We start from the raw sequence: 27,117 nt of genomic DNA, 5'->3' as shown, positions 1-27,117 counted from the left end.
AAAACTATTTTATAATAGTAGCTCCAGACAAATTTTTTTTTTTTGCCCCAGTGACAATTGGAGTTTCAAAATTTTTAGTTGTAATGGGACCAAGGATTATTAATAAAGCTTCATTACAGACACATTACAGCTGATCATTGTAGCCTGGGACTATAGTAATGTATCCAGAGAGCTTCACCAGAGGTCACAGTGGGCAGAGGGTCCATCTTTAACTAGGGGTCATCTGTAAGTTGGGTGTCCTTATGAAGGGGACCATCTGTATATCTATTCAACTAAAATATAGCATTAATGTGAACTACAACACATCATGAAAAAAAAAATAAAGGTCTGAAAATAAAATTGGTAAGATAAAGCGTTCCGAAGTTATAACTGCATTGCGACACAGGAAGATTATAAAAATTGGGCTTAAACCTTCAAATTTTTCCAGGAGTTCCATAACAATAATTTCACACTTCATAGTAGAGTTGTACCGATACCAGAATTTTGAGTGCGCAATACCTGGAAAAGTATTGCAATACTCGATACCGATTATTTAAACCCTTACCGATGCGCACTGTAATAGTATGACGCAGGTTGGGGTGCGAAGCATGGAGAGGATTCACGGGCTGAGCCTTCTCTATAACCGGTAAGTCTTACCGGTAACAACCGTGCTCAGAGCATTCCCATCAATCGCCACAGGAAAAGCTGCCAGCTGCATAAAAAAATGGTAGCACTGAAAACTTCATCAAAAGTTTCACAAAAAGACACCACTCTCAGCTGCGTACACCAATGGCAGCACCCTAATCCCCCCCCCCCCCCCATGCTGCAGCATCGGGTGCCAATAGCAGGGGAAGGCAGTTTGGACTGCTCTCTTCAGCAGGGGAGCTCACATGAAGGTGAACCACTTCCTGCTCAGCTCCTGTTGTGAAAGCTTCCCTTTAGCCCTAATCGCTCCATCACCACAGCGTCAGGGCAGCACTGTATGAGCCGGTGTGTGCTTAAGCACACAGGTCAGGGCGGTGCAGGAACATAAGTTAGTTACTTCAAGAACCACAGTGCTCATCTCACCAATTACTCCTTTGCACGCGCTCACACACAGGGCACTGCTTTCCTTCTGATTGGTGGAGTGGTGATCACAGAGTATCCCATGTCAACAAATCCTGGTATTGAACCGTTCTGCCTTTCTGAAAACCGAAAAGGTACCAAACTTTCGATGCATCGTAAAACCCTACTTTATAGAGCATCAATTCACCTACACCTATGGTAAATGGAACGTCAGATCAAGCACGTACCCGGCCCGGCACTGCCAATCCCCCCACAATCTGAGACAACAGGGGGATTATAAAAGCCTATTAAGTGTAATATCTCTGCAGAAATAGCAGCTGGTTATGAAACAGGATAACATGTGGTTGGTTTTTTAGGACCCTGGAGAAGAAAACAAAAAAGACAAACGAGACAAACTTTCGAGTCATTTTATTATTTTTGTCTAAAATATTAAATTCAGGGCATGGTGAATCCCGCCAAAAGGGGTACTGAAAAATGTTGCATAACCCAAGCTGGTTCAACTGGACTTTGCAAGGATTGTTAAGGGTACAAGCATACAACCAGTCTCTAGTTGAATTCTGTTGGTCAGCACAATTGAAATTAAATCAGGAAAAAAAAAAAAAAAAGTAAACATACGTATAACATATTCCATATGGATCTAAAAGGTTGTCCCCTATAGCAGAAAAAAAACACAAACCACTATATTACAAAACAAAAACACCCTCTACTGCCCGCAGTACACGACCGCGCTGAGCAGCTTCTTATTTCCCTGCTTGTTGAGCCTGCCGACGGAGGAGGACATAAATCTTTTCCTTGATCCAATCTTTGTTATAGGGCTGATATGTCTGAGTGTCTGCCCGATACCTGGAAGTAAACATTACACGACAATGTAAGAAGCAAAAAAATTTTAAAAACCAAGTTATTACATATCCCTTATCTCGTGTTTAGATGAAATGTTGTTAGAGCAGTCATAGCGATTGCTCATTACAGGCAATGAAACAAACTTAGTGGATGTCTAGGGCCTTAGGATATGTCTAGGAATGACAATGAGGAGGAGTTCTCATTGCACATTTCTCTAAAGATTCATAATAAGAATTTAAGAAATTCCACCATCAAAATCCATCATAAACCAGGGGCACTTAACCACAGTTACGTTGCCTGGATCTATGAGTATCTTCTTAATAAGTATCCATGGCACCCATCCTTCTAAAATAAACTTCTACAATTAAGCCAATAAGCCAGAGGGGCTTTTCCAGAGCTCCTTAGTGTTATCTTGACTGGTTGCTATAATGAGCAGAGCGGGTCTCCCCTCTGCTGCAAGATTACACAGGCAGACAGAGGGGCTCTGGAAGCATTCTCAGAGCTCTTTATGCTAATTAGCATAATTTTAAACATTGATTTTAGAAGGAAGAGGCCATGGATGTCAAATATAAAAGCAGATTACCACAGTCACAGTGCCTGGATCCATGAGTCAGTGTCTCTGGTTTATTCATGCTTTATTTACATTTTTCCTTGAAATTGATGACCCCGGCTAACGAACAGATCAATGTACATCCCTGCTTGTTATTGTAGTGTGGCGACACCTACTTGAATGTAGATGAGCTGCAAGTAGGCTAAATGACCAATTAAGCTCACATTTCAAGCCGACAGTCAGGGGCGTCAGGTGAAGAGCCCCAACTTATCTAATATTATTGATCTACCCTACTGACAAGGAATCAATATTTTAATCAAGTGGTAATCCTTCTTGTAGTGTCTGGGGTGCCCTTTTACCTACTAAATAGACATACAATGTCAATGAAGCTCGAATGTTAAAACGGTAGGTGGTGGGAGACAAGGTGACACAAGTTGTAATACCATTTCCACATAAAGCACAGAATGATGTCATATTAAAGGGATTGGTTGCATAAACAGACCATGTGTACAAGGCTTTCATCAATCTTTTCCACTGACTAACACTAAAAATGTGAAATAAGCATTTGTGTAGTGTCAAGAGGCTGCTGGACAGGTCAGGTTACTTAACCCCCTCTTTGGCGTCCATTACAAGTCCGAGTAGACTACAATGCTAGGTAGTTGGCCCTTCTGAAATCTATTAGTTGTTGCATTTTTCTACACTTGGGTTAAAACAGACTAAACCATAAAAGTGATACCTAGTATAAAACAACTATAGAGTTATTTTAACTCAAGTGGGCTGGGCATGGAAAAAATCATAAGGACTGCAAAGTATAATGGTTTTTTAAGAAGATCTACATAGGGGTTTTAGATTCTGATCAGTGGTGGGATCCATTTTCTGGGATTACCACCTAGAGTGGTCTTGTTCCAAACAACTAATGGAGCATCATAATTAGCATCCCATGATAATTCACATTTGGTTTAATATGTGGAATAAGTGGAAGGCTTGGATATACTTACACAAGGCAGCTAAGGTCTGCTAGGTCGTCAATGAAGTCAAAGAGCTGACTGATGTCATATGTGATGGACGGGCTGTTAGGATTCATTCTCTTCAAATGTTCTTCATACATCTTACACACTCCTGTATAACAAAACAAAGGTTGAAGATTAAATATGTGAAAATGTGGGAGAAATCCTGTCACACAGATCTGTGACTTGCTGTCCCAATAGAGGAAGCTATCCTATTTCAGACAGCTATATCCAAGCTCTCCCATTTCAGACAGCTGAAGTTGGGAGGATTAAAAGCAACCAAAAGTTTAGAAACGCACAAGGCACAACTTGCTTAAGATATCACATTGCTGAAGACATGGCTAGTCTTATCAAATAACATCAATGCAATGAGAAATCGGATTACTAACTGTTGCCAGCACCGAACACGGTAGTTACTGGCAGGTATCAGCTTTGTAATACAGCTGACACCGGCCACATATGGAGAGGGGTCAGCCCGAGAGCCTTCTTCACACTCCCCTTACTGCTGTGCGATGTATATCGTCATACAGCAGAATGGAATTGGTAAAAGCTGCATACAAATGACCTATAACGAGTTGCAGGACTAGAATTTCATAAACTCTGATCCTTACTTCTCATATGTCCAAACATTCTGACGATATTTCTCTGTGTAACGCTGAATATCAAAGAATATAGAAGGACATTGTTGTAAACCTGTAACCCATCCTGAAGAACAGACTTACGAGTTAGATTGTTGGGAGTCTGACACACAGAAATCCAGTGAATCTTTTTGTTCCACTTTTAAAAAAAATCACTCAATTTGGGTGTCAGTGTCATAGCATAAATAATATCCCAAATAATAAGGACCTAAATAGAGTATTCTTTAGCAACAGTCTATCTTTGGCCACATGTTTGCAGATATTGGCAAGACCATTTATCCTCTCGGAATTTGCACCTACGACGCTGATGAATTTTGGTAGATCAAAAGTGTGTCAGCACCAGCTTCACAGTAAGGCTGCTTTCACAAGATAGTGTGCCCACGCGGCTACAATCCGGCGGGCACAATTTGGGCATGCTGAAGAGGAGGAGGAGAGAGTGCTGCTTGCCCCTTCCTTCCATAGAGAATAGTACCGTACGACCGTGCTCGCAGCCAAAAGATAGAGCAGGCTCTATCTTTTTTGAGGCCATGGCTCGGTTCATTAAGCACACATTGTACTCATGGTAACGACCTAGGGCACCTTAGACAACTATGCAGCCACACATTTGCGCTGTATATATGCCCCCCCCCCCTCCCGTACATTCATGTGAATGTAGCCCAATGCAAATATATAATTTTAAGGCCACCGCTTACCCTCCATACATTCATTGACAGATTCATAATCCGCATAGGTTCTTCCTTCAGGCCTCTTTGTAGGCTGGACCAGTAAGATTGTGTGAGACTGGAGAAGAGAACGATAAACAACTGGTCATTAAATCTGCATCACCAACCTGCCTATGTAGAAAACACCTTTGCTATCCAATATGCAAGAAAATACTATAGACCAAAGGGTTTTTTTATGTGTTCCCTCAATAGAGAGCTACAACATGGTACAAAATATCACTGTACCAAAAATTGAAGTATGACATAAAATGACAAAAATAAAAGGCAAAGGAAATGAAAGATACTATGGGATAACGTCAGCACCACACCTCATCATGATTTTTGACAGTATTGCCACTCATCTATATAGAAATGAATGGAGATTAGTTGCAATACTGCACACTACCCATGGTCAGGAGAGGAGCTCTTTTTGGAAAGCAACCATGTTTTTTTCTACCTCTGGACAACCCCTTCAGGAAGTTATACAGAAGTTGGGGACATGTAGTCTTGTCTTATCAGTAAGGGGAGCAGCAGATGGACCACCAACATTCTGGGGATAGGGTATGAACATCTGTGGATAGGAAAACACCCTTAAAGTTGGGTTGTATAAGCAACAGTTGTCACTGTATACCTATATGGTAGCATCAAACATACAACAGATGTAGAAAAATAGTGTAGATGATCCATGACAGTGCTTAAAGAGGACCTGTTTACGTAAACTCTACCCCATCTTTAGCAATGATAAACTGTTAGCTTTATCGGAACACTGAGGCGTCGTACAACAGGAACGCCGGACTGAGCTTACAGCGGTCTGGCGTATTCATGAGAGGGCGGGACTAGTAGGCCGCATGAAGTCTGGCAGTCTCCACCTGCCTATAGCATGGGAGGAACGGTCTTGGGAACGGTTTAATGAATACGCCGGACCGCTGTTAGTTAGTCCATATCAAAGTAAAATGTGACTTAATTGGGATCATAATTTGGAAATCAACCGTTGCAATGGCTGCCCCTGAGCTGTGGTAATGTTGCACCATAAACCAGAGAAATTCAGCTGGTTTCTTACGTGGAACGACTGCAGGATTATATCAGGGTTAAATCCCGTGACCACTACACGGGAAGCATTTTTATAAATGAAGTTACTACTAGAGATAACTTCCTGATCAGTGGGGGTCTCAATGATTGGACCCCCATTCCAGTGATCTGTCCCATGTACCTCCCGTCGCACCACCAAGATGGCCTGAGCAGCCAGTAGCAAATGTGCGGGCTTCCCCATTCATCTATGGCACTTATGGAGATTCCCATGCACCCTACTTGAGGGGTGCGACAGAGGGTACATTTTTCCGCTGTTCTAGTGATCTGTGGGGGTCTCATCACTGAGACCCCACTGATCAGCAAGTTAGGCCCTATCTTGTGGATAGCCTTGCTTCATAGGGAAACCCCATTAAGCAGTGTATATGGGCCTTCGAACTACAAACACAGGCAAATTACATCTTAATGCTGCTTTGTCAAAGGGGTCTAAAGCCCAGAACCAGCATCAAAGAGCTCAGGACTTGTGACGGTAATGCAGATCACGTTACACAGGCGCATACTGCGGTCTGAATACGGGCCAAGTAAGGGCCGCAGCAGCTTCCCATAGAGGGCGCTGTGACTGGAGCACATGTGCACATTATACCGGAGCAGCAGTATATAACGTGTGCAGTGTACACAGAGCACGATGCATATGCGATGTCCCGCCTCAGCCCGGCCACATGCCCCGCAGCCCTGGTGTGTACAGAGGCCGCATAGAACATACAGAGAATACAACGCGCAGCCCCTATACACGAGCCCGTACACCGCCTCGTACTTACCATCCTCAGGTTCTGCACGAAACACAAACCAACCGTAGATCTGCCCGGAAGCACTAACACCAACTTCCGCCCACAACGAGCTCGAGCGCAGTTAAACCAACCGGAAGTGATCGAGCAAGGGAACCGGAAGTGACGACGCGTGCGTTTTCGTGCGTCATCTCGCTAAACCTCGCGTCTTTCAAGAAAAGTCTACTGTATTCATGTATAGCGCGTGTATGTTCTCTGAGTTATAGTCGGTGACGAGGAAAAGGGCGCGGAGAGCGGAAAGATTGAAGACACATAGCATGGCTATAACTGTACTTACCACTAGAGGGAGCCCGCTACATCAGCAGGGATCTGCAGCAGCTCCCCCTAGTGGTAGACAAGAGTATTTAATCAACATTTGTCATCTTTGTTCTTAAAGAGGACCTTTCAGCACCTCACACGTGTATAGATTATCATACAATCCTGTAGGGGTTGTTACACAGATTCAGGGGCACTTTGAATTTTCCTTCTAACCCCCACGGTTGCGGAGATAACATTCCCAGTGTTTGACCATTGTAATCTGTGTTTGGTCAGAGAGGAGGAGCTGGAGGCATGTGTTATGCTAATCTTCTCTCATACTGTCCTATCGGCGGCAGGCAATGTCAGAGTAGTTATTATGAATATTGAGCTGTGAGTTTTTTCTATGTTCATCTAATAGCTGTGTTCACACACATTGGGGCAGATTTACTTACCCGGTCCAGTCGCGATCCAGCGGCGGGTTCTCTGTCGAGTATTCAGGTCTGCCGGGATTCACTAAGGTAGTGCGCCCGATGTCCACCAGGTGCCCGATGTCCACCATTTTTTAAAAAAAATTCTGCGGTTTTTCCGAATCCGTCGGGTTTTCTGACGACCAAGCCCCCCCCCCCCCCCTGATTTCTGTTGCGTGCATGCCGGCGCCACAATCCGATCGCGTGCGCCAAAACCCCGGGGGAATTCAGTGCAAATCGGTAATTTTCAGGAAACCTGCCGAAACATAGCAATTCAGGCCCTTAGTAAATGACCCCCATTCTGCTAATATTCTCTTGACATTGTGTTAACATAATCACAATGTTTTGTCAGTTTTGCTTTCGGTTGCATTTACGCGGCGTTTGCGTTGTGCATACACTGCGCTTGCACCACAGTTACACTTATGCGGCGTTTGCAACACAGTTACTTTTACGTGGCATTTGAATTACGTTTACTTTTACACAACGTTTGTGTAACATTTAGGGCGCGTTCACACGTTGCGTTTTGGTTGCGTTTTCATTGCGTTTGAAACGCATATACAACAGCTGATGAGAGGTCATTTGACTAATTACATTACCGTTTACGTTTGTAAACGCAATGTTAACACATGCTTTAACAAAACATCGCGTTTACGATGCGTTTTGTAAACGGAAATGTTAACAGTGATGTAATTAGGCAAATCACCTCTCCTCAGCTGTTGTATATGCGTTTCAAACGCAATGAAAACGCAGGTCAAAACGCAACGCGTGAACGCGCCCTTAGGCTTACACAGCGTTTATGCGCCGCTTGCGTCAAGTTTGCGCTTATGCGGCACTTGCTTCATGGATACGCTTACGTGGTGTTTGCTTCACGCTTACGCAGCATTTGTATCACGTTTATGCGCCATTTGCATCACGTTTACGAGGCGCTTGCGTCACATTTACGTTTACACGCCGCTTGCATCACGTTTGCGCTTATGTGGCGCTTGTGTCACATTTGCGCTTATGTGCCATTTGCGTCATGGCTTACACAGCTTTTGCGTCACGTTTACGGAGCATTTGCATCACGTTTAGAGGCCGTTTGAACCACGTTTATGAGGCGTTTGCATCACATTTACACTTACACGCCGCTTGCGTCACGTTTGCGCTTATGCGGCCTTTGCGCTTATGTGCCGTTTGCGTCATGGATACGCTCACGCTGCGTTTGCGTCACGGTTACATTTATGCAGCATTTGCGTCATGATTATGCTTACGCGGCGTTTGCGGCACGCCTACACTTATTCCGCATTTGCATCACGTTTACACTTACTAGCCGTTTGTGTCACGTTTACTCTTATGTGGCGTTTACTTTTACACGTTTGTGTCAGGTTTGTGCTTACGCAGCGGTTGTGTCAAGTTTAGACTTATGCAGCATTTGCATCACGCATCATTTAACCCGTTCACGACCCGTGACGTAATAGCACGTCACGGGTCGGCCGCGGGTGCATGGAGAGGGCTCACGCGCTGAGCCCTCTCCATAGCTGGTAAGTCTTTGCTGCATAATGCAGCAAAGGCTTACCGGTAACATCCGCGATCGGTGCTAGCACCGATCGCGGGTGTTTTCACCTTGATCGCCGCCGGCAAAGCTGCCGGCGGCTTCAAAAGGATGGCGGCGCGTGGGCGCCACCATCTTTTCGAGGATCGCCGCTCCCCGTGACGTCATCGGGGAGCGACGATCCGTCGCCATGGTAACCTCGGGTATCACGAAGACCTGAGGCTACTTCGGGTGCTATCAGCACATTGTAATGTATGAGGAGTAAAATCCCCATATACTGCCATACTGTAGTATGGCAGTATATGGTAGGATCGATCAGACACCCTAGGGTTAAAGTACCCAAGGGAGTCTGAAAAGTACTAAAAATAAAAATAAAAAAAAAGTTAAAAAAAAAAAATTATAATAAAAAACCCTAAAAACTCAAATCACCCCCCTTTCCCTAGAACTGATATATATATATATATAAATAAACAGTAAAAATCATAAACACATTAGGTATCGCCGCGTCTGAAAATGCCCGATCTATCAAAATATGATAACGGTTTTTCACTGCGTTTAATCCCGTAACGGAAAATCGTGCCCAAAGTCGAAAATGGCACTTTTTTTGTCATTTAAAAAAATGTAAAAATTCTATAAAAAGTGATCACAAGATCGAACAGTCCTAAAATTGATAACATTGTAAACGTCATCAAAATCCGCAAAAAACGACACCACCCACAGCTCAGTACACCAAAGTATAAAAAAGTTATTAGCGCCAGAAGATGGCAAAATCCCCCAAAAATTTTTTTGTACAGGAGGTTTTAATTTTTTTAAATGTATGAAAACATTATAAAACCTATACAAATTTGGTATCCCCGTAATCGCACAGACCCAAAGAATAAAGTAGACATGTCATTTGGGGCGCACAGTGAAATCCGTAAGATCCAAGCCCACAAGAAGACGGCACAAATGCGTTTTTTTACCAATTTCACTGCATTTGGAATTTTTTTTCCGCTTCCTAGTACACGGCATGGAATATTAAATACCATCTCTATGAAGTACAATTTGTTACACAGAAAATAAGCCGTCACACAGCTCTGTACATGGAAAAATAAAAAAGTTAGGGATTTTTGATCATGGGGAGTAAAAAATGAAAATGAAAAAACAAAAAAGGGCCAGGTCCTGAAAGGGTTAAGGCAGACCCCCCTCCCACTTGCGTTTTTGATGCGCTTATTATGCAATGAAAACGCCATGTAGGAAGGCGCCCTCATTGATCAGCTCTGGGATAATTAACCAGACCTGGTACAACCCTTCTATTTCAAAAGCAAAAGTGCATCCTATACACTCAAAAATATATTTAGTTTGTTTTGATATTCCTGTTTTAGCTTAATGAATAGGTATTTTTGTGCCATAATGAAGCTGGTTGTAACTATTTATCATATAATGCACTATTGCACTAAGGTTTGGAATTAGAAATAAGTATATGCAGGGGAGTAACTAGGAGAGGCTGGGCTCAATATAGCAGACTTCTGCGCTTCCCCTTACAAATATACATATTTCTATGCTCACACATGTCTACACAATCACACACACATTTATGCACTCGTATATACATACTCATACAGTGGGTACGGAAAGTATTCAGACTCCTTAAAATACTTCACTCTTCATTGCAGCCAATTGGTAAAATCGAAAACTTTTTTTTTTTTGCTCATTAATGTGCACTCTGCCCCCATCTTGACAGAAAGAAAACAGAAATATAGATGTTTTTCATAATTTATTAAACAAGAAAAATTGGAATATCACATGGTCATAAGTATTCAGACCCTTTGCTCAGTATTTGGTAGAAGCAGCTTTGGAGCTGGTGCAGCCAGGAGTCTTCTTGCGAATGATGGAACAAGTTTTCACCCCTGGATTTGGAGATCCTCTGCGTCTCCCTTGCAGATCCTCTCCAGTTCCCCCAGGTTGGATGGTGAATGTTGGTGGAAGACATTTTCCAGTCTCTCCAGAGATGCTCAATTGGGTTTAGGTCCGGGCTCCAGGAATGGTCACAAGGTTCTGAAGCCTCTGCTTTATTATTTTAGCTGTGTGCTTAGGGTCCTTGTCTTGTTGGAAGATGAACCTTCGGCCTAGTCTGAGGGTGCGTTCACACGTTACGCTTTGGTTGCGACCAGTCGTTCTGTCCCTGCCCCCCATAGCATGATGCTGCCCCCACCAGATGTCACTGCTGGGATTGTATTTGGTAGGTGCAGGGAGCAGGGCCTGGTTCTCTCCACACATAGCGCCAAATTAACCCCAGAAAGTTTAATCTTCCTTGCATCATGCCAGAGAATCTTTCTCATAGACAGAGATACATTTCTCCTATCTACCTGTTGCATCTCTGAAGTTCAGCAGTGATTTTGAGGTTCTTCTTTCTCACCTAGGCTCTTCTCCCACGATTGCTTAGTGTGGCTGGACAGCCAGGTCGAGGAAGAGTTGGTGTTGTCCCAAATTTCCTTTCATTTAAGGATTATGGAGGCCACTGTGCTCTGAGAAACCTTGAGTGCTGCAGAAATTCTTTTGTAACCTTTGGCAGATCTGTTCCTTGCCACAATTCCGTGTCTGAGCTCCTTGGGCAGTTCCTTAGACCTCATGATTCTCATGTGCTCTGACATGCACTGGGAAGTCTTATATAGATAGGTTTAATCAGTTTAATTAAGCACAGCTGGACTCCAACGAAGGAGTAGAACCATTTCAGGGCGTTGTCACACTTTGCATTCATGGACCTTTCTTGGTGCGTTTTTTAAAATGTTTTTGTATGTTTACCATGTGTTTGGCTGCTTTGAATCTGTTTTTTTTTTAATTTCTAGAAGTGTTAGCAGCTGTGAAACGGATTCAAACAATCTAAACGCATGGTAGACATGCAAAAACGCATGCGTTTTCAGTATGTTTAAAAGCACACCTGGAAACGGTCCAATAATGCACCATGTGACATCAGCCTCAAAGAAGATGAGAAGGAAAAGGACACCATGTGAGTTAAATATGAGTGACACAGCAAAGGGTCTGAATGCTTATTAGCATGTAATATTGCAGTTTTTCTTGTTTAAAGGAAATCTACCTGTCAGTACCTGTCCAGCAACCGCGCAACCACAACCAGGCTGTGCGCTAGCTGTCAGACTAGGTAAGTGGTGGTGAGCTCACCCTGTGGAGTCCCTGCAGGCTAAGGCCCTGCCTAAAGCAGATAAACCGCCCTGATAAGGGCGAACCCTCTATCAGGAACCTAACTGATGGTCCCTGAGTGACCCTACAAGATGACAGGATAACTTACTTCATCTGGCAGCTGCTGGATGGTGGAGCGGACAGGTAACCGGGATACAGATATAGGTCAGTGTTCACACTGGTAACAGAAACAGACACAAGACAGACAGGAAGGTGGGGTCACACTAGGAGATAAGCGATACTGAGAGACAAGCAAAAGATACAGACAGACAAGCGGAGTCAAACAAACCGGGTCAAAACCAAGATGGCGGCAAATGTACAGAATCGTATAGCAAATAGAATGGTCAGTAGGCAAAGCAGAAGTCAGTACACAGAATAGCAAGAAACGTAAGAGCACTAGAAACACAGGTGACTGAATAACCAGCACCCAATGCAGGGCAAAATATAAGGCAGTAATGGACACTACCTCCAGCACTGACTGGCTCAGCCGTCCATCACTCAAACCACAGCTGCAGGCAAAACAATTACAGAGACACAACCAGCATTCCCAGGATCAGAAATGGAGCTGTCAATCACAGGCAGCTCTGGGCGTGGTTTTTCAGCAAAAAGCCTGAAACCTGATCCATTCAGTACAATTTGCAAGTTCTGACACTACCATTTGTTTTTATGCATTGTGAACCATACATACCTTGAGAATGCTGCATCTACACTGATGCAGCAACATATCTTGTTTAATCCCTGATCTGAGTGGTTTTGCTCAAAAAACATTTATAAGATTCAGAACTTTGGAAAAAGCTGGGTGCAGACTTTCTTCCGCACATAAAAGAGCTGCCTGAACTGTCCAAACAGGACTAATTAACCTGGATGACTCATACACAGGACCTGAGGGATGGTGCAGCGATCGATTACTTCTGCCTGTCGGGGACAATACAGTGATGACGTATTCTCGGCTTATGCTGGACAGGACAAGGCTGGAGTAGTGCATAATTAGGGTAAAAGGTAAAAGGAGAGCGCTGCGGCGACAGCCTCATTATCATAATTTAAGTAAAAAAAATTTTTAAGCAAAACCACTCAGTTCAGGGATTAAACCAGATGTTTCTGCATCAGTGTAGCTACAGCATTCTCAAGGTATGTTTGGTTCATAATGCATAAAAGCAAATGGTAGCAAAAACATTTTTTTTCTAGATTGGGTACAGAGTGAGCAAAGAAAAAGATCTTACAAATTGGCTGCAGTGAAATATTTAAAGGGGTCTGAATACTTTCCATACTCACTGTATACACTCATAAATGCAGTGTAAACACACAGTATGTACATATCCATAAATTATACACATGCAGTATATACAAATCATGGCTGGGCCCCCTGGCACTGTTGCTCAGTAGTAGCTACTATGACTGCTATGGCCCTGTAGTAACTTCCCTGAGTACATGTCTCCAAATGTATTTTTTCCACTGGACAGTTTGGGGTGATGTTGTATCCAGTACAGTAGGATACACGGCAGCCTTTTCTTGGAGGTATCCACCAGGGGCTTTCAAATTGCTCACAAATTAAGATGAAATCATATGTCAGATTTTTTAATCTAATTTTGACAGCTCTGCGTTACATTCTTGAAACAAGTGCTTATTGCCATCCATTGTTTTTTACGTACTCAGTGGGTGAATTTCATGCAGTGCATGAATCAGACTGGTACATGCTGCATTTTTCCCTGAGGACACGTTCACACATTGGGGGACATTTACTATGGTGTTTCCGCCAGTTTTGTGGCGCTTTCACCACATGTTCTGCTCTCCTACCTATTTATTAGCTGTCGGGGACAGAAAAAATGACTTTTTCCGTCTGCTCCGACTCTTCTCCGAAAAGGGGCGTGGCTTTGGCGGAGTGGAAACTCAGACACAATTACTATGTGTCGCAGCCCTTTTTGGGCGGTGTAAACTGACGGAAAGTAGACCAAAAGAAAACTGGTCTAGCAGGGACTGTTGGACACATTTCTGGTGCTCGGGACAGATTTTGTCCCAGGGACAGAAAATAGTCTCGGCGCCAGAAATGTCTCTGCACAGCTCTACAATATTAAATGTGTGTCTTCTTACCGAGAGCAGGTCGGTAACAAAGCCAATGCAGACACTGACACTGTAAGTAAATGTCCCCCATTGTCTTTTGGTTGCAGTTTCATTGCGTTTTGAGACGCATTACAACAGCTGCCTAATTACATTACTGTTTACAATTGTTAACACAATATTTACAATTATTAACATCATGTTTACGAAACATTTTGTAAACACAAATGTTAACTGTAATTTAATTAGGCAAATCACCTCTCCTCAGCTGCTGTATTGTGTTTCAAACACAATGAAAACACAGGCAAAAATGCAATGTGTGAACGCGCCCTAAAGGTGCCAAATGTACCATAGTTATCAAGCTGTTGGCATGGCTTTGCCATTGCATTACATAGCAGATTTGCAGATTTTTAGGTTGCACTCAAAACGCAATGGATCCGCTGACAAAATTTGTAAACACAGTTTTAGTGGTATGTTACGGCACCCGCAATATGTGGAAACCTGTTTTTGGGCCGTTTTTAAGCAGTCTGTTAAAAAACGTATCCGTTTTTGACTCATTTTAATTAAGATAATTGGTAAAACCGGTCAAAAAACGTGTTGTTTCTTTTAAAACGCATGGGTTTTTTTAATGGACTGCTTAAAAATGGCCCAAAAACGGGTTCAAAACGCCACGTGTGCCGACAACAGACAACTCGCTTGACCCAATGCGTCCTCCTGTCCGAGTGCTGCTTCATGTAGGCCAGGAGAAAGTAGTTTGTGGGCACACTAAGTGCATCAATGAAGTTCTAGCGTGGGTCACGCGTGGTGTAATTGCATGAGTTTTTGAAACGTGGCGCTAGCGGAACGCGTGAACGCGCCCTCAAGGGGTACGCAGTAACGCATGCGTTTTCAAATGCATCACAACAGCTGAGAAGTGGAGATTTGCCAAATTACATTGCTGTCAACATTGCATTTACAAAACACATGCGTTTTGGAAACCCAATGTTGACAGAAATGTACTTAGGCAAATCTCCTCTTCTCAGCTGTTGTGATGCATTTGAAAACGCATGCGTTACTGCGTACCCATTGAGGGCGCGTTCACGCGTTCCGCTAGCGCCGCGTTCATAACGCGACGCTAGCGCACAGGGGGCAGAGTTTGGGGCGATCCCATATGCGTTTCCAGAGAAACGCATGCGATCGGGTTATTAATCGCATGAGTTTCCCGGGAAACGCATATGCGATCGGCCCGAACCCCGGCCACTGTGCGCTAGCGTCGCGTTATGAACGCGACGATAGCGGAACGTTTGAACGCGCCCTGACACATTTTTCTGCAGTTTTCACTTAAAAAATATACTTCATTTCACATGTTGTGCTTTGTATACTTGTGTATATATGTACATTATATTATCACACTCTCTGTATAGGTCATATATATACATCATGCTGGGCTTCTTTATATGATATAAAAGTGTATTGTCACAATATCGGTATAATCTCACGGTGCAGGGCTGTATATACATAAAAACTGGTGACGTCAGCAACCATGTGACCCGGAAGTAGTCTGTGTAGTGACACCATGGCAGCTAGAGGCCCGGAGAAAGCAAGATGGCGGCGTGTGGATGTGTTACCCGCTGAGGCCTACAGTCAGCACCTGTGACCGGACTTTCTCGCCAGATACACTGCGGGATCTCGCCTCCTGCTCCTCCGTGAGCCGCTATACAGGTGAGGCGCCCCATATAGACGGGTCCCGGCCGCTGCAGGCACAGCCGGGGAGGTGCTCCGCCTGCCATCATTATCATTACTGTGCTATTATAGGATTAGTCAGCCTACAGTCCACCCTGTCACCTGTAAGCACCCGATCTCCTGCTCATAACCATGTGTAATGGGGGATGTGCTGTATAGTGTAGCTATTCCTCCTGACTCCTCAGGACATGCATACTCGGCTCAGACTAATAAAAATTTATATATTGCATGAGAACAGAGAACCCATCTGATGATGACCTTTGACCCTCTACATCCATATCAGTCTGAACTGGTTCCTATGCAGGTTGCAGATTATCAAAGGGGGACGTTCTACATGTGCATGTTATTCCCTATTCTCAACTAAATATGTTGGGGTCCCACCGGTCACTATAATGGGGGTTCCTGCTACTCTGTACATTCACCATGGCTCTGCCCAAGTTGGCCAAGTAAAGCGCTACCATAGAGAATGATGGGGCGACCAGTAGCTACAATCATTAGGGATCCTGGAAAGCTGGGGGGCAATGTATATGTGAGCTGTAATGTCAGCCACTAGGGTAGTGATGGTGACACTTTTAGATGCTGAATTCCCAAACTACAGCCAAAAATCCACTTATGTATCACACAGTGCCAACACGGCAATTTAATCAGGCACTTATTGCTTTGTGCACAGCTTTCAATTGTATTGGCATCTTGAGGACACCAATATAGTTGAAATTTGGATGAAGATTGTTTCAGGGTCCACTTGAACAGGAAGAATTGAAGAGCAGTATCTCCAATGATAATTCAGTCCAGTGCACAGCTCCTTGCTCTTATTGGAAGTATTGCTTTAAAATAGGACTGAATGTGGCACATCCTGTGCCCCCCAGGGCTGCAGGAGGAGGCCTTGAGTCAAACTCTGTGATGAGGTGATGGTCTGGGTTCCCACAGAGATAAGTGCCACCTGTGCTGTAGCTTTGCCACCACTGCACTAGGGGGTGTCACTCTACTAAAATACACACTTCTGTATTTATCAGTTCTTGTTTCCTTTTTCTTCATTTATAGGTGTAATTGTTTCAAAAATGCCTTCTATCGTTGATCTGTAACAGGCTTTGCATAAAACTGTGTGTTTGCCTCCAAATTCACAGCAATTTACAGTTTCAAAAATTTTGCAACTAATCTGTCATATGTGAACACGACATGACAAATGTTCTCGGAGGTGCCATTTAGCTTTTCCAGAATCCTGAATGACTTGTAATAAAGTACTGATGTGCAGCTCACCTCAGTGCCATTGGTGTTAGTCTGCAGGTATCAGGAATATAGGGAAAATCTTTTGTAATTGTATTTATTTCTGGTATGATGGGGTAGAAATTATGGGGTGTCTGTAATATGCTTGGAAATACTGTTACTTTGTGTAAATATAATATGTTTAGTTTAAAGTGCATCTACCACCAGGATAAAGTACTGTATGCAAATTAGCCTGAGGGGCTCCATTACCAACTATGGAGCCTGGAGGTCCTCAGGCTCATTTGCATACAGTCCTTCATCCTGTGGCTATTTTTTTCGTCTAAAAACAGTGCCACACCTGACCATGTTTTGGGTCGGTATTGAAGCTTGGATGCAATACCATACACTACCTATTGACAGGTGTGGCACTGTTTTGGGAAGAAATTTGCTTTGTTTTTACTTTAAAGGGAGTTTGTCAGGAAGGAACACAATAACGGCTGTCGCACACAGCCCCTGTGCCACCCGTGTGAACACACAGTGTAGTGGACAGAAGTCACTTCATTATATAGAAATATAATGCAAGGATGTTCCTCTGATGGCCGAACTGTAATAGATAATACAGTTCCGGCGCGGGGAGTACATGATGTAACCCCGGTGCACTCGCTGGCTTGGTGGACAGTTATGTGGTACGTCTTGCTTTACAGGTTATCTCCAGCCTCTGCGTTTTGTAAACTGTAAATGACTTGTCCTGTATACAGTAAATATCTCCAGTGACAAGTATAGGAGATGCTCCTGTGTTAGTAATAGTGTATAGTTTCTCCCTCATGTCCTGTCTTATAAAGTAACACTTTTTGCTTCTTGTATTACAGTGTGGAGCCTGAATCCTGGTAGCAGTCATGGATGACTTCAGCTCTATCAGCCTGTTGTCGCTGGCTATGCTGGTGGGCTGTTACGTGTCTGGAATAATCCCGCTAGCTGTTAACTTTTCAGAGGTATGGAGCAGGCATTTCTGTAAATCCCTTTTCTCCTGTATGGCACTTGGTGAACTCATTATCAATTGATCATGTTCCATGTGGTTGGTTTTCCATTGCAAAAAAACCCCCTACTACCCCATGATAACCAATCATACACATGACACTGTAGCGCTGCATCTGTTTGCTTGGTGTCTAAAGTTAAATTGAATTCAAAACTCTGCGTTTAAGAGGCAACAAGTTTGACTTAAGGCAATCCCATGGAGTTTTTGTTCCTGCTTTGATGTAGTTTTTTGAGCTTAATATAGGAAAAGTTTAATTCCTTCATTCATGTTTTCCATTCCTTGTTATCCTACTCCTTACTATGACTTGGTGTAGATCACCCCCATGATAGTTTCAGATTTATCTGAATGGGTTGGACAAAAATTAGAATGTTTATCAGAATAACAATACCCTAATGGATGTGGTCTCCAGGTTACATACAAGATAGGTTCTTTAGGTTTGTACTTAAAGGGTTTTTTTTAATAAAAAAAATATATGTGGCCGGGAGCGGGCTGACTAAAATAATAAAGCTGTACTTACCTCCCGGTGCCCTACGGTATCCAGCGCTGCTGTCGCTCCGGTCCGGGCACCATGTAAACAAACATGGCCGCCGGAGCAGCGCTGCATTCAGCTTCCGGCCGGACACGACAACCTTCCGGCCCCCATACACAATGCTGTGTATAGGGACGGATAGGCGTACCCGGCCAAGGCCGGCCGGAAGCTGGATATGGGAGGGCACCGGATGGTAAGTACATCTTTATTATTTTAGTCAGCCTGCTCCCGGCCACATATATATATTTTTTTTTTAAACTCGGACAAGCCCTTTAAGGTGAATTTGTATGCAAGTCAAAACTGGTTTATTTTATAATTGTAGCTCCAGATAAAAAGCGGGCAGAGGGGTAACCTGTAAGTCGGGTGTCCTTAAGTCAGGGACTACCTGTATAATTGCCCATATTGTACTTACTTGCTAAGCTTCCCCCTTCTGCCCGTGGGAGCTGTAGGTTTCATGATCCGCCTTTTGCTTCTTTTAGGACTTAATGTGATGTCCCATGTCCTGTGACATATCGTGATCACATTTGGTAGTCCCTTGTTTCCAGAGGTAGACATTACTATCAGGTGATGTTACCCTTTTAGTGTGCTGCACTTATACTAGCAACAATTGTCAGTCGTGCCCAACCTTTTCATTATATAATTCTCTATTTTAGTGATGCTTTGGAGTGGAGCTGCAGAGTGCTATTGATCCTTGTACTGTCCGGCCATGTCCTATAGACAGCTGTAGTAGCTATAGTTTGTAGGTTGTAGCCCAGAGGGTGACCATGTGCTTCAGGCTTTAGCCACATTATACTATAGACCTGTTCTGCAGCTTCCTGCATTGCTGCCGGTTTTACGTAGACCATGCAAAAGAGAAGAAGTTCAGCAATGAGCGTGTTAGGTTTTGATTTGCCTGTTAGCAGAAGTTTCCATAGACTAAACCAATTTATTCCCATCGCAGATTATTAAATAGCATAAGAATTTTTTTTTTCCTCTGTTGAAAAAAATGGTGGTCTTGCCAGTAAGCGGGTCAGATAATAAAGCAGGACTAGTGGTGATACTGCCGTAGGGTTTCTATAGAATAGAGTAAGGCTATACTCGCACATTGGCAGGAAACAGATTTTACGATTTTATTTTTGGAGAACCAGACAGGTAGAAAAAAAAACATGTTTTCCTATTTGGATGGTCTTTTTGGACTCTAGTGATTGGCTTTTGACCCCCAGCGATTCCTACCTGTTCAATCTGTATGTGACTGCTGAGCCAATCCCTGGACGCATCGGTCACGTGTGTATGAATGACACGTGATCATTGATGTACGCAGCAGGCACCTACAGAATGAACGTCACCCTTGCACTTATGGAAACGGGCGCATTGGAGAACGAGAACTGCCATAGGAGACCTTCTCTAACAACTTACCATTAGCTCCAATGAAATTCTGAAGGCTGATTGGATGGCTAGATGTCCCCTCTACAAAAAATCTCATGTAATACCCGAAGTGTGAACTGTCCCCCCAGCAGCAGAGCTTGTATCTCCTTGTAGCCTTCTGTTGAGTTGCAGTGACACTGTACTTTATGTATTTCACCGGGCAATGAGCCACTGGCTGCCAGTCTATCTTCTTACCTGCAGTTCTGATGAAATACTACACTCCTTTAAAGCAATCTTGTGGGATAATAAGCTGGAGCACCTCACTCAGAGAGACGGGATCGGAGGTCCCAGTACAAATCATGTCCTAATGTAAAGATTCAGCAAAATGGAACCTGCTGACCGTCGCAGGAAAATGAGTGACCCTCTGTAAAGACCTGGATTGCTTTATTGGTTACTAATAATATAAGGAATCGCACACAATCCTAGAGAAACATAATCCATCCACTGACAAACAAGTAGTTGTACGTTTTTGTAACTTTTTTTTGAGTAATCACCCAGGGTGCTAGGAGAAAAAGTAAGTGACCCCTTTAATTAAAAAAAAAATGTATACAGGCGGTCCCTACTTAAGAACACCTGACTTAGACGACCCCTAGTTACAAACGGACCTCTGGATATTGGTAATTTACTGTACTTTAGTCCTAGGCTACATTAAAGAGCTGAAACAGTTATCACAGGTGTCTGTAATGAAGCTTTAGTGTTAATATTGATTCTTATGACAACCCAACATTTTTAAAATCCAATTGTCACAGAGACCAAAAAAGTTCTGGCTGGGATTACACTGATAAAATATACAGTTCCGACTTGCATACAAATTCAACTTAAGAACAAACCTACAGACCCTATCTTGAATGTAACCCCGGGACTACATGTATGCTGTTTGCAGTGATCACTTCTATCAAGTTGTCCTTTTTATTGCAAATCTATACTTTTAAGGTAGCATCTTTATCTGGTCGCAGGTCACCAGATAACACCAGTGGCCACCACCTTGGAGCCCATTGGAATGGTTCATTGTGCCAGTGCTATACTAGCCCCACAGTGGTTTCCAGTGCATGATGTTACCCCTATGTAAGAATACTGTAGATTCATCTCGTGTCCTTTTTGATTTTTAGGAACGTTTAAAGTTGGTGACGGTTCTGGGTGCCGGTCTTCTATGTGGCACTGCACTAGCGGTCATTGTTCCTGAAGGTGTCCATGCTCTCTATGAAGAAGTACTAGAAGGTAGGAGACAAGCCGCAGCTTTTCTTCTGCTATGACTGGGGACAGTCCTTCTGATAAGATGCCTGTGATATACAACAACACTTGTATAGCAGGTTACAAAACTAAACCTGAAGTTTAATCCATTTGTTCTTTTAGCAAAACACCATGAACTGGAAAGCCCGAAAGTAAAAGAAGCGGAGACCGGAGCTGAAGTGTCATCAGTCCATGAGCATCACCACGATCACTCTAGTCTACACGCTTACATCGGGGTCTCCCTAGTGCTGGGCTTTGTCTTCATGTTGCTGGTGGATCAGATTGGCAGCTCTCACATGCACTCTACAGATGGTAAGTGCTGCGTGGATGGGCAAAGATATTGCAGGTCTGTTTTCTGAGCATTTGACTGATTTAATTACTTTCTTAGACCCTGAGGCAGCCCGTGCAGCCAGCTCTAAGATCACCACCACTCTGGGACTTGTAGTGCATGCCGCAGGTTAGAAGACTTTTAATGGGACATAATATAAACCAATGTTTAGGAGACACCTTGATGTGCAAATATACTGTATGTATTTATTTTCATAGCTGATGGAGTTGCTCTGGGCGCTGCGGCATCTACATCACAGACCAGCGTGCAGCTTATTGTATTTGTGGCCATCATGCTACATAAGGTAAACGTCATTCTCCTATTGACTTGAGTATAACCCGAGGGTGGTCACAGCCTCCCAGTATATGGCCTGGCCAGCCCCCAGTATATGGTCTGACCAGCCCCCAGTATATGGTCTGGCCAGCCCCCTGCCCCCAGTATATGGCCTGGCCAGCTCCCTGCCCCCAGTATATGGCCTGCCCCAGTATATGGCCTGGCCAGCCCCCTGCCCCCAATATATGGCCTGGCCAGCCCCCTGCCCCGCCTGGCAAAAAAACATTCTGTACTCACCTTTCCGACACCCCTGCAGGTCCTTTTCTGTCATCAGCTCCATCTTCGGCTCCCCGCGCGGTCCCGTCGCATACACTGTGATGTCAACAGTTTGCTAGCATCATAGTGTGTGCCAATGGCGGCGCACACACTATGATGTCAGCAAGTGCCCGACGTCATAGTGTCTGCAACGGGACCGTTCATGGAGCCGGAGCTGAAGGCAGAAGAGGACCTGCGGGGGACGTCGGAAAAGTGAGTACAGAATGTTTTTTCATTGACTCGAGTATAAGTCGAGTTAGGGGTTTTCAGCACATGCTGAAAAACTTGGCTGATACTCAAGTATATATGGTAATCTGTTGCAGTTCTGCATCCAGTGTTTACTTTCCAACATATTTTGCTTCAGTGTTAGCCCCCTCTTGAGCTGTCAGTTAGCTTTCCCCGACTATTATTCTTGCAACAGACACTTTCAGAATCTTCGTATTCTACCTTTTCAACTATAACTGTTGTTATATAGGTACATTTTACTATTCCAAAGGGGTAACAATCTCGGGGGGGGGGGGGGGGGGGGGTGTTAATAAGATGAAGATAGTAATGTACACCTGGACACCTAGTAAATGCTTATTGTGGGAAAACTAAAATAATCCTTTATTTCCTCTGTCTATCCTCTTATCTGTTATATACTGTAGACTTTCAATCTATGGGTCTCTCTAATGACCCAAACTCATACCTGTACATTCATCCACATTTGGATCACCTGTAGAGGCAACATCATTAAAGGGAATCCGTCATCAGTAATTGACCTAATAAACCACTACCAGAATATTGTCAAGCAGTGTAACACCTTCTAGTTTTTGTTTCTTTCATGGTTCTGTGTGGTGACATCATCCAGAAAATCATCTTTGAAGTCGGCTGTAAATTGGTTGTATGAAGTCAATTGAACACTGAAGTCAGGGTGGGGAGCACCTGCTCTGTGATTGACATCATGCATCGGACTTCAGGGGATCTGGATAGTGATGTCTTTAGATATAGGACCATCAATTACAATGAAGGAGCTTTCTGAGGAAGAGAGAGCTTGACTTCAGTGTCTCGGAAGTTGGTTGTATGACGTCAAGGAGACCATCTCAATTCAAATTAGATTTTCTGGATGATGCCACCACACTTTGCCATGAAAAAACCATAATCTGGAAGGTGTTTATCTGCTTGACAACATACTGGTAGGGGTTTATTAGGTAAATTTCTGCTGACAGGTTCCCTTTAAGTGATATATTTTTCCGTCAAATAATGTTCTGTCCTGACTTTCTTATAGGCTCCTGCTGCATTTGGATTGGTTTCTTTCCTTATGCATGCAGGTCTGGAGAGGAATCGCATCAGGAAGCATCTACTTGTATTTGCGCTGGCAGCTCCTGTCCTGTCAATGTTAACATACTTGGGATTAAGTAAGGTAAGCCATCTACAGAATACCTTTATAATTCATACTTGTTGTAACTTGCTTCTTATATACAAGTGCTTCTCACAATTTTCAAATGAACTCAAATTTAATCACAAAACTTCACCACATTGGAGGTGGTATATGTGGGTCCATTGCTACCACAGGAGGGTAGATTTATCTCAAACTTGCACAATTTTAACGTTTTTAGTCAATCTTATGCTTGAGGTTGCAAAAAGGCAGAAATTGGGCAGATGTTAAACATACACACATCAGAAGGCATTTAACACTGCACATACACTGCTCTATAAATCCCACTGGAAACCTGCCGGTCTAACACATAGACAACTGCGCAAAATCCTGCCTAATGAGAAATCTCCCCCTATAACTTTATGCAAATGAGCTGAGGCGCTCAACCCTCCGCTAGCCGAGCGCCTCCTGGCTCTGTCGGGAGATTATTTATGCACGCCCCCTCAATGATATTCCCCCATGTCGCTGGCCGCAAGAGCTCCCCCCCCCCCCCCCCCCATAAATCTAGACACCGTGACATAAGGCAGAGGGCTGGATGCCAGGGAATAGGTGGGAGGGGAAGACAGTGTAACAGCCAGTGCAGCTACAGCATGGTGGTGCTCCAGGAACACCCTTCAGAGCCATTCTTTCTCTTTAGCATAGTTATAAAAGTTGATTTTAGATGGAAGGAGGTCATGGATGACAAATATAAGAAGATTACCACCGTCACGGTGCCCGGATCTATGACGCTTTAAGTGTCTCTGGTTTGTCATGATGGATTTTGACGGTATATTTCCTTTAAGACTTGTTCCCATCTTCGTTCCCATAATGGTACTTACAAGAGAGCAGCATGTTGCGCTTTATTATATCCATTTAGCTGACAGATTCTACTATTGTGCGGCCCACCATGCAATGGATCGGCAGTTGTGGGTATTAGGAATGATGGAACCAAACAGAAGTATACGCACAGATGTGAACACGCACTATGTTTTGTGTCTAATAATGTTGAATTGTGTTCCCCTTACAGAGCAGTAAGGAGGCGCTCTCCGAAGTCAATGCTACAGGCGTCGCGATGCTCTTCTCAGCCGGGACATTCCTATATGTGGCCACAGTCCACGTACTCCCAGAAGTTGGTGGAATGGGACACAGCCACAAGCCGGAGTCAGGCCCTGCCAAAGGACTGAGCCGCACAGAAGTATTTGCCTTAGTCATGGGATGTTTAATACCTCTGGTCTTATCTATAGGACATCAACATTAAAGTCCAAGTCTGTGTGTTCCTAAATTAATTACACTGGACAAAAACAAGGACACTAAAGACCGATGTCTGGTAATATGAATAATTGTGTAGGTGGAAAGGACTTTCCTGGAACTGAGATCCTGCTGGGTGCTTTCTCCCGTCTGACAGTTCAGTGACTGCCTGACGTTCACCCTGTATATACGTGGTTTTTGTTTCTAATAATTGATCCATTGGTAATGCATGGGGTACTGTGCATTCAGAAACATTTAAAGACATCAGGAATATGGACAAACTTTTTTTTTCATGTTTGTTGCATTTTACACTCGGCTACTTGTCAGGCTCCTGCTTTACTGATTTGAGGTTGAGTGATCCTCAGAATTATTTCACTGTGTGCGGCTATAATCCAGAACCTGTCCAGACTATCTGCAGAGGTCAAGAGTAGCTGAAGGAAACCTCTACATCTGCTGTAAAAAGCGTATTTAATGATCTAAACCTTTTGGACAAATCAGTTTTGCAGTTGATATGTGGAAACCTAGAGGCAGATATAGAAGATCCTTAAAGGGGTTGTCCATATATTTAAAAAAAAAAAAAAAGCCTATCCTTTGGATCTGATGGGACAGGGGTAGACACGTATTAGCTGTTCTGGCCAGGCAAAAAGTGGAGATTGGTGCTGCTTCTAGTGGTTGGATGCCGTAACTGCAGACATGGCTCCAGTTCACTTCTATAGGAGCCCTGTAATTACTCTGCCTGATTACTACAAAGGGCACCAAGTCATCTTCCTGTAGCTTCATTGTGTTTGCCCTCCATTGTGTTATGGCCAATTGTAGGCCCATCAATGATCACATATAGATGCCCTGTAATGAAGAGACTATTGTAAAAATGTGTGGACCGCCCCTTTAATTGAAGGGCCAATTAAATGTCATTGGACATTTTTGCCTTGTTCACAGTAAATACACCTTGGCAGTGATAACACCTAGTTGTAGGTTTGTTCATACTTTTTACCGGAGAAATATTGGAGGAATGACACAATGTGAAGTTTTATGAGAAAAAATACCCCAGATTTGCAGGGATTTGGTGAAATTGACCTGTCTGTAGAGACAACAGGTTCTCTTTAATTATGAATAATTCAATGATGTAATAAGGTAGGTGGATTGAATGTACACAAGACTAAATCCTCATTTTATCCCCCCCCCACCCCCTCTACTATTACAATTTTAGTAGAAATGATGCCTTGGACATTAGTGTTATACATGAAGTATTCGGATAATGACTTGTCAGTGTTCATGGATGAGCATTGTCCTGCCCAAATTCAGGATCAGTTTTGGGGTCAGTTTATTGACTTTCCCTTTCTAACGCTGCGGTTTGGAGCTCCTTGTCATGTGATCATTGCTGTTTCCAGTGCGTTGGGCTTGGATATCCCAAGACCTTCTCACCTGGGGATGACTTCTCTTTTGGCATTGAAGAAGAGTTGGTTTCATAGCAAGATGGGCCAGTAACCTGTAGCATTGGCTTCCCGGCTGCATAGATGGTGCAGACCGCAGACACATGTTTACCGCTTTCATCACCAGTTTGTATTCTGTGGCTCATTTGCTATGTGTCGCAGCGGCCATTCACCAACTTAGTCCGTTTCCGAAGGTTCCAGGGACAATGGTTTATCCTTCTTTATTTACATATAGCAATGTATTACTGTTCATACGTAGACGCTGTGTCCCGTGATGTGTCGTATCTCAGTCTTTCTGCACATGTCTCACTTTATCGGATGCGGACTGAGATTTGGAAAATGAAAAGGGTGAGAATTCCTCAAAAATCCTTGACTGTTCTCTGCCTGCGTTATCACTCTGGATTTTATTGACTTAATTAATGTGCAATATTGACTGGCTGTATCCAGTGCTTGCCGCTCGAGGCCCGAGGAAGGAAGTGAACTCCACTCCAGAAGGACAAATGTGCATTGAAAGCTTCAAAATATCCCCCTTGGTTCGGAGTCCCTGGCTATTTCTGAACAGAAACTCCCCATTTTTTTTTTTTTTTTTTTTTTTAATGTACATCAAATCATTCCAACTTAAACTGCCTTATTTGTAGTGTTTTCTTTTTCAATTGAATTGTGAATAGAAAATTGATTTTTAATGATACATTTTATGTATAATGTTCTTTTACTTGATTAAATGTTAAATCATCAAAATAAGCGTCTCACAGAATAGTTTTTCATCATATGTAATAATAAGTAAATATATATACAGGCAGTCCCCGGGTTACATACAAGATAGGGTCTGTAGGTTTGTTCTTAAGTTGAATTTGTATGTAAGTCGGAACTGTATATTTTATCATT

General features: G+C 43.4%; 2 protein-coding genes across 2 annotated transcripts; one reads left to right on the top strand and one right to left on the bottom strand.

Moving 5' to 3' along the window:
• Positions 1-1,437: 1,437 nt before the first annotated feature.
• On the bottom strand, positions 1,438-6,783 carry ERH (ERH mRNA splicing and mitosis factor). The gene is made up of 4 exons (XM_072115487.1): positions 6,625-6,783; positions 4,772-4,859; positions 3,433-3,553; positions 1,438-1,887 (listed from the first exon to the last, which is right to left on the bottom strand). Exons 1-4 carry the CDS (start codon positions 6,625-6,627, stop codon positions 1,785-1,787), a joined length of 315 nt encoding a protein of 104 aa, XP_071971588.1. The 5' UTR covers positions 6,628-6,783; the 3' UTR covers positions 1,438-1,784.
• Positions 6,784-15,631: 8,848 nt separating this feature from the next.
• On the top strand, positions 15,632-25,434 carry SLC39A9 (solute carrier family 39 member 9). Its single transcript, XM_072115486.1, has 8 exons — positions 15,632-15,819; positions 17,913-18,035; positions 21,122-21,230; positions 21,366-21,554; positions 21,631-21,699; positions 21,789-21,874; positions 23,426-23,560; positions 24,582-25,434. The coding sequence occupies exons 2-8, from the start codon at positions 17,940-17,942 to the stop codon at positions 24,810-24,812; spliced, it is 915 nt and encodes a 304-aa protein (XP_071971587.1). The 5' UTR covers positions 15,632-15,819; positions 17,913-17,939; the 3' UTR covers positions 24,813-25,434.
• The last annotated feature ends 1,683 nt before the right edge of the window (positions 25,435-27,117 follow it).

This window comes from Engystomops pustulosus, chromosome 7 (assembly GCF_040894005.1).
Source record: "Engystomops pustulosus chromosome 7, aEngPut4.maternal, whole genome shotgun sequence".
Taxonomy (NCBI): domain Eukaryota; kingdom Metazoa; phylum Chordata; class Amphibia; order Anura; family Leptodactylidae; genus Engystomops; species Engystomops pustulosus.
This window is presented reverse-complemented; position numbering and strand designations above follow the sequence as displayed.

What these genes read in the sequence shown, in the direction of transcription:
- ERH (XM_072115487.1), bottom strand. An exon ending in TGTCAATGAATGTATGGAGG is followed by an intron (nt 3,554 to 4,771) that starts GTAAGCGGTGGC and finishes TTTGTTATACAG; the next exon opens with GAGTGTGTAAGATGTATGAA. An exon ending in GCAGACCTTAGCTGCCTTGT is followed by an intron (nt 1,888 to 3,432) that starts GTAAGTATATCC and finishes GTTTACTTCCAG; the next exon opens with GTATCGGGCAGACACTCAGA.
- SLC39A9 (XM_072115486.1), top strand. Translation starts at nt 17,940, where the DNA reads ATGGATGACTTCAGCTCTATCAGCCTGTTGTCGCTGGCTATGCTGGTG. An exon ending in ACTTGTAGTGCATGCCGCAG is followed by an intron (nt 21,700 to 21,788) that starts GTTAGAAGACTT and finishes TTATTTTCATAG; the next exon opens with CTGATGGAGTTGCTCTGGGC. An exon ending in TGGCCATCATGCTACATAAG is followed by an intron (nt 21,875 to 23,425) that starts GTAAACGTCATT and finishes ACTTTCTTATAG; the next exon opens with GCTCCTGCTGCATTTGGATT.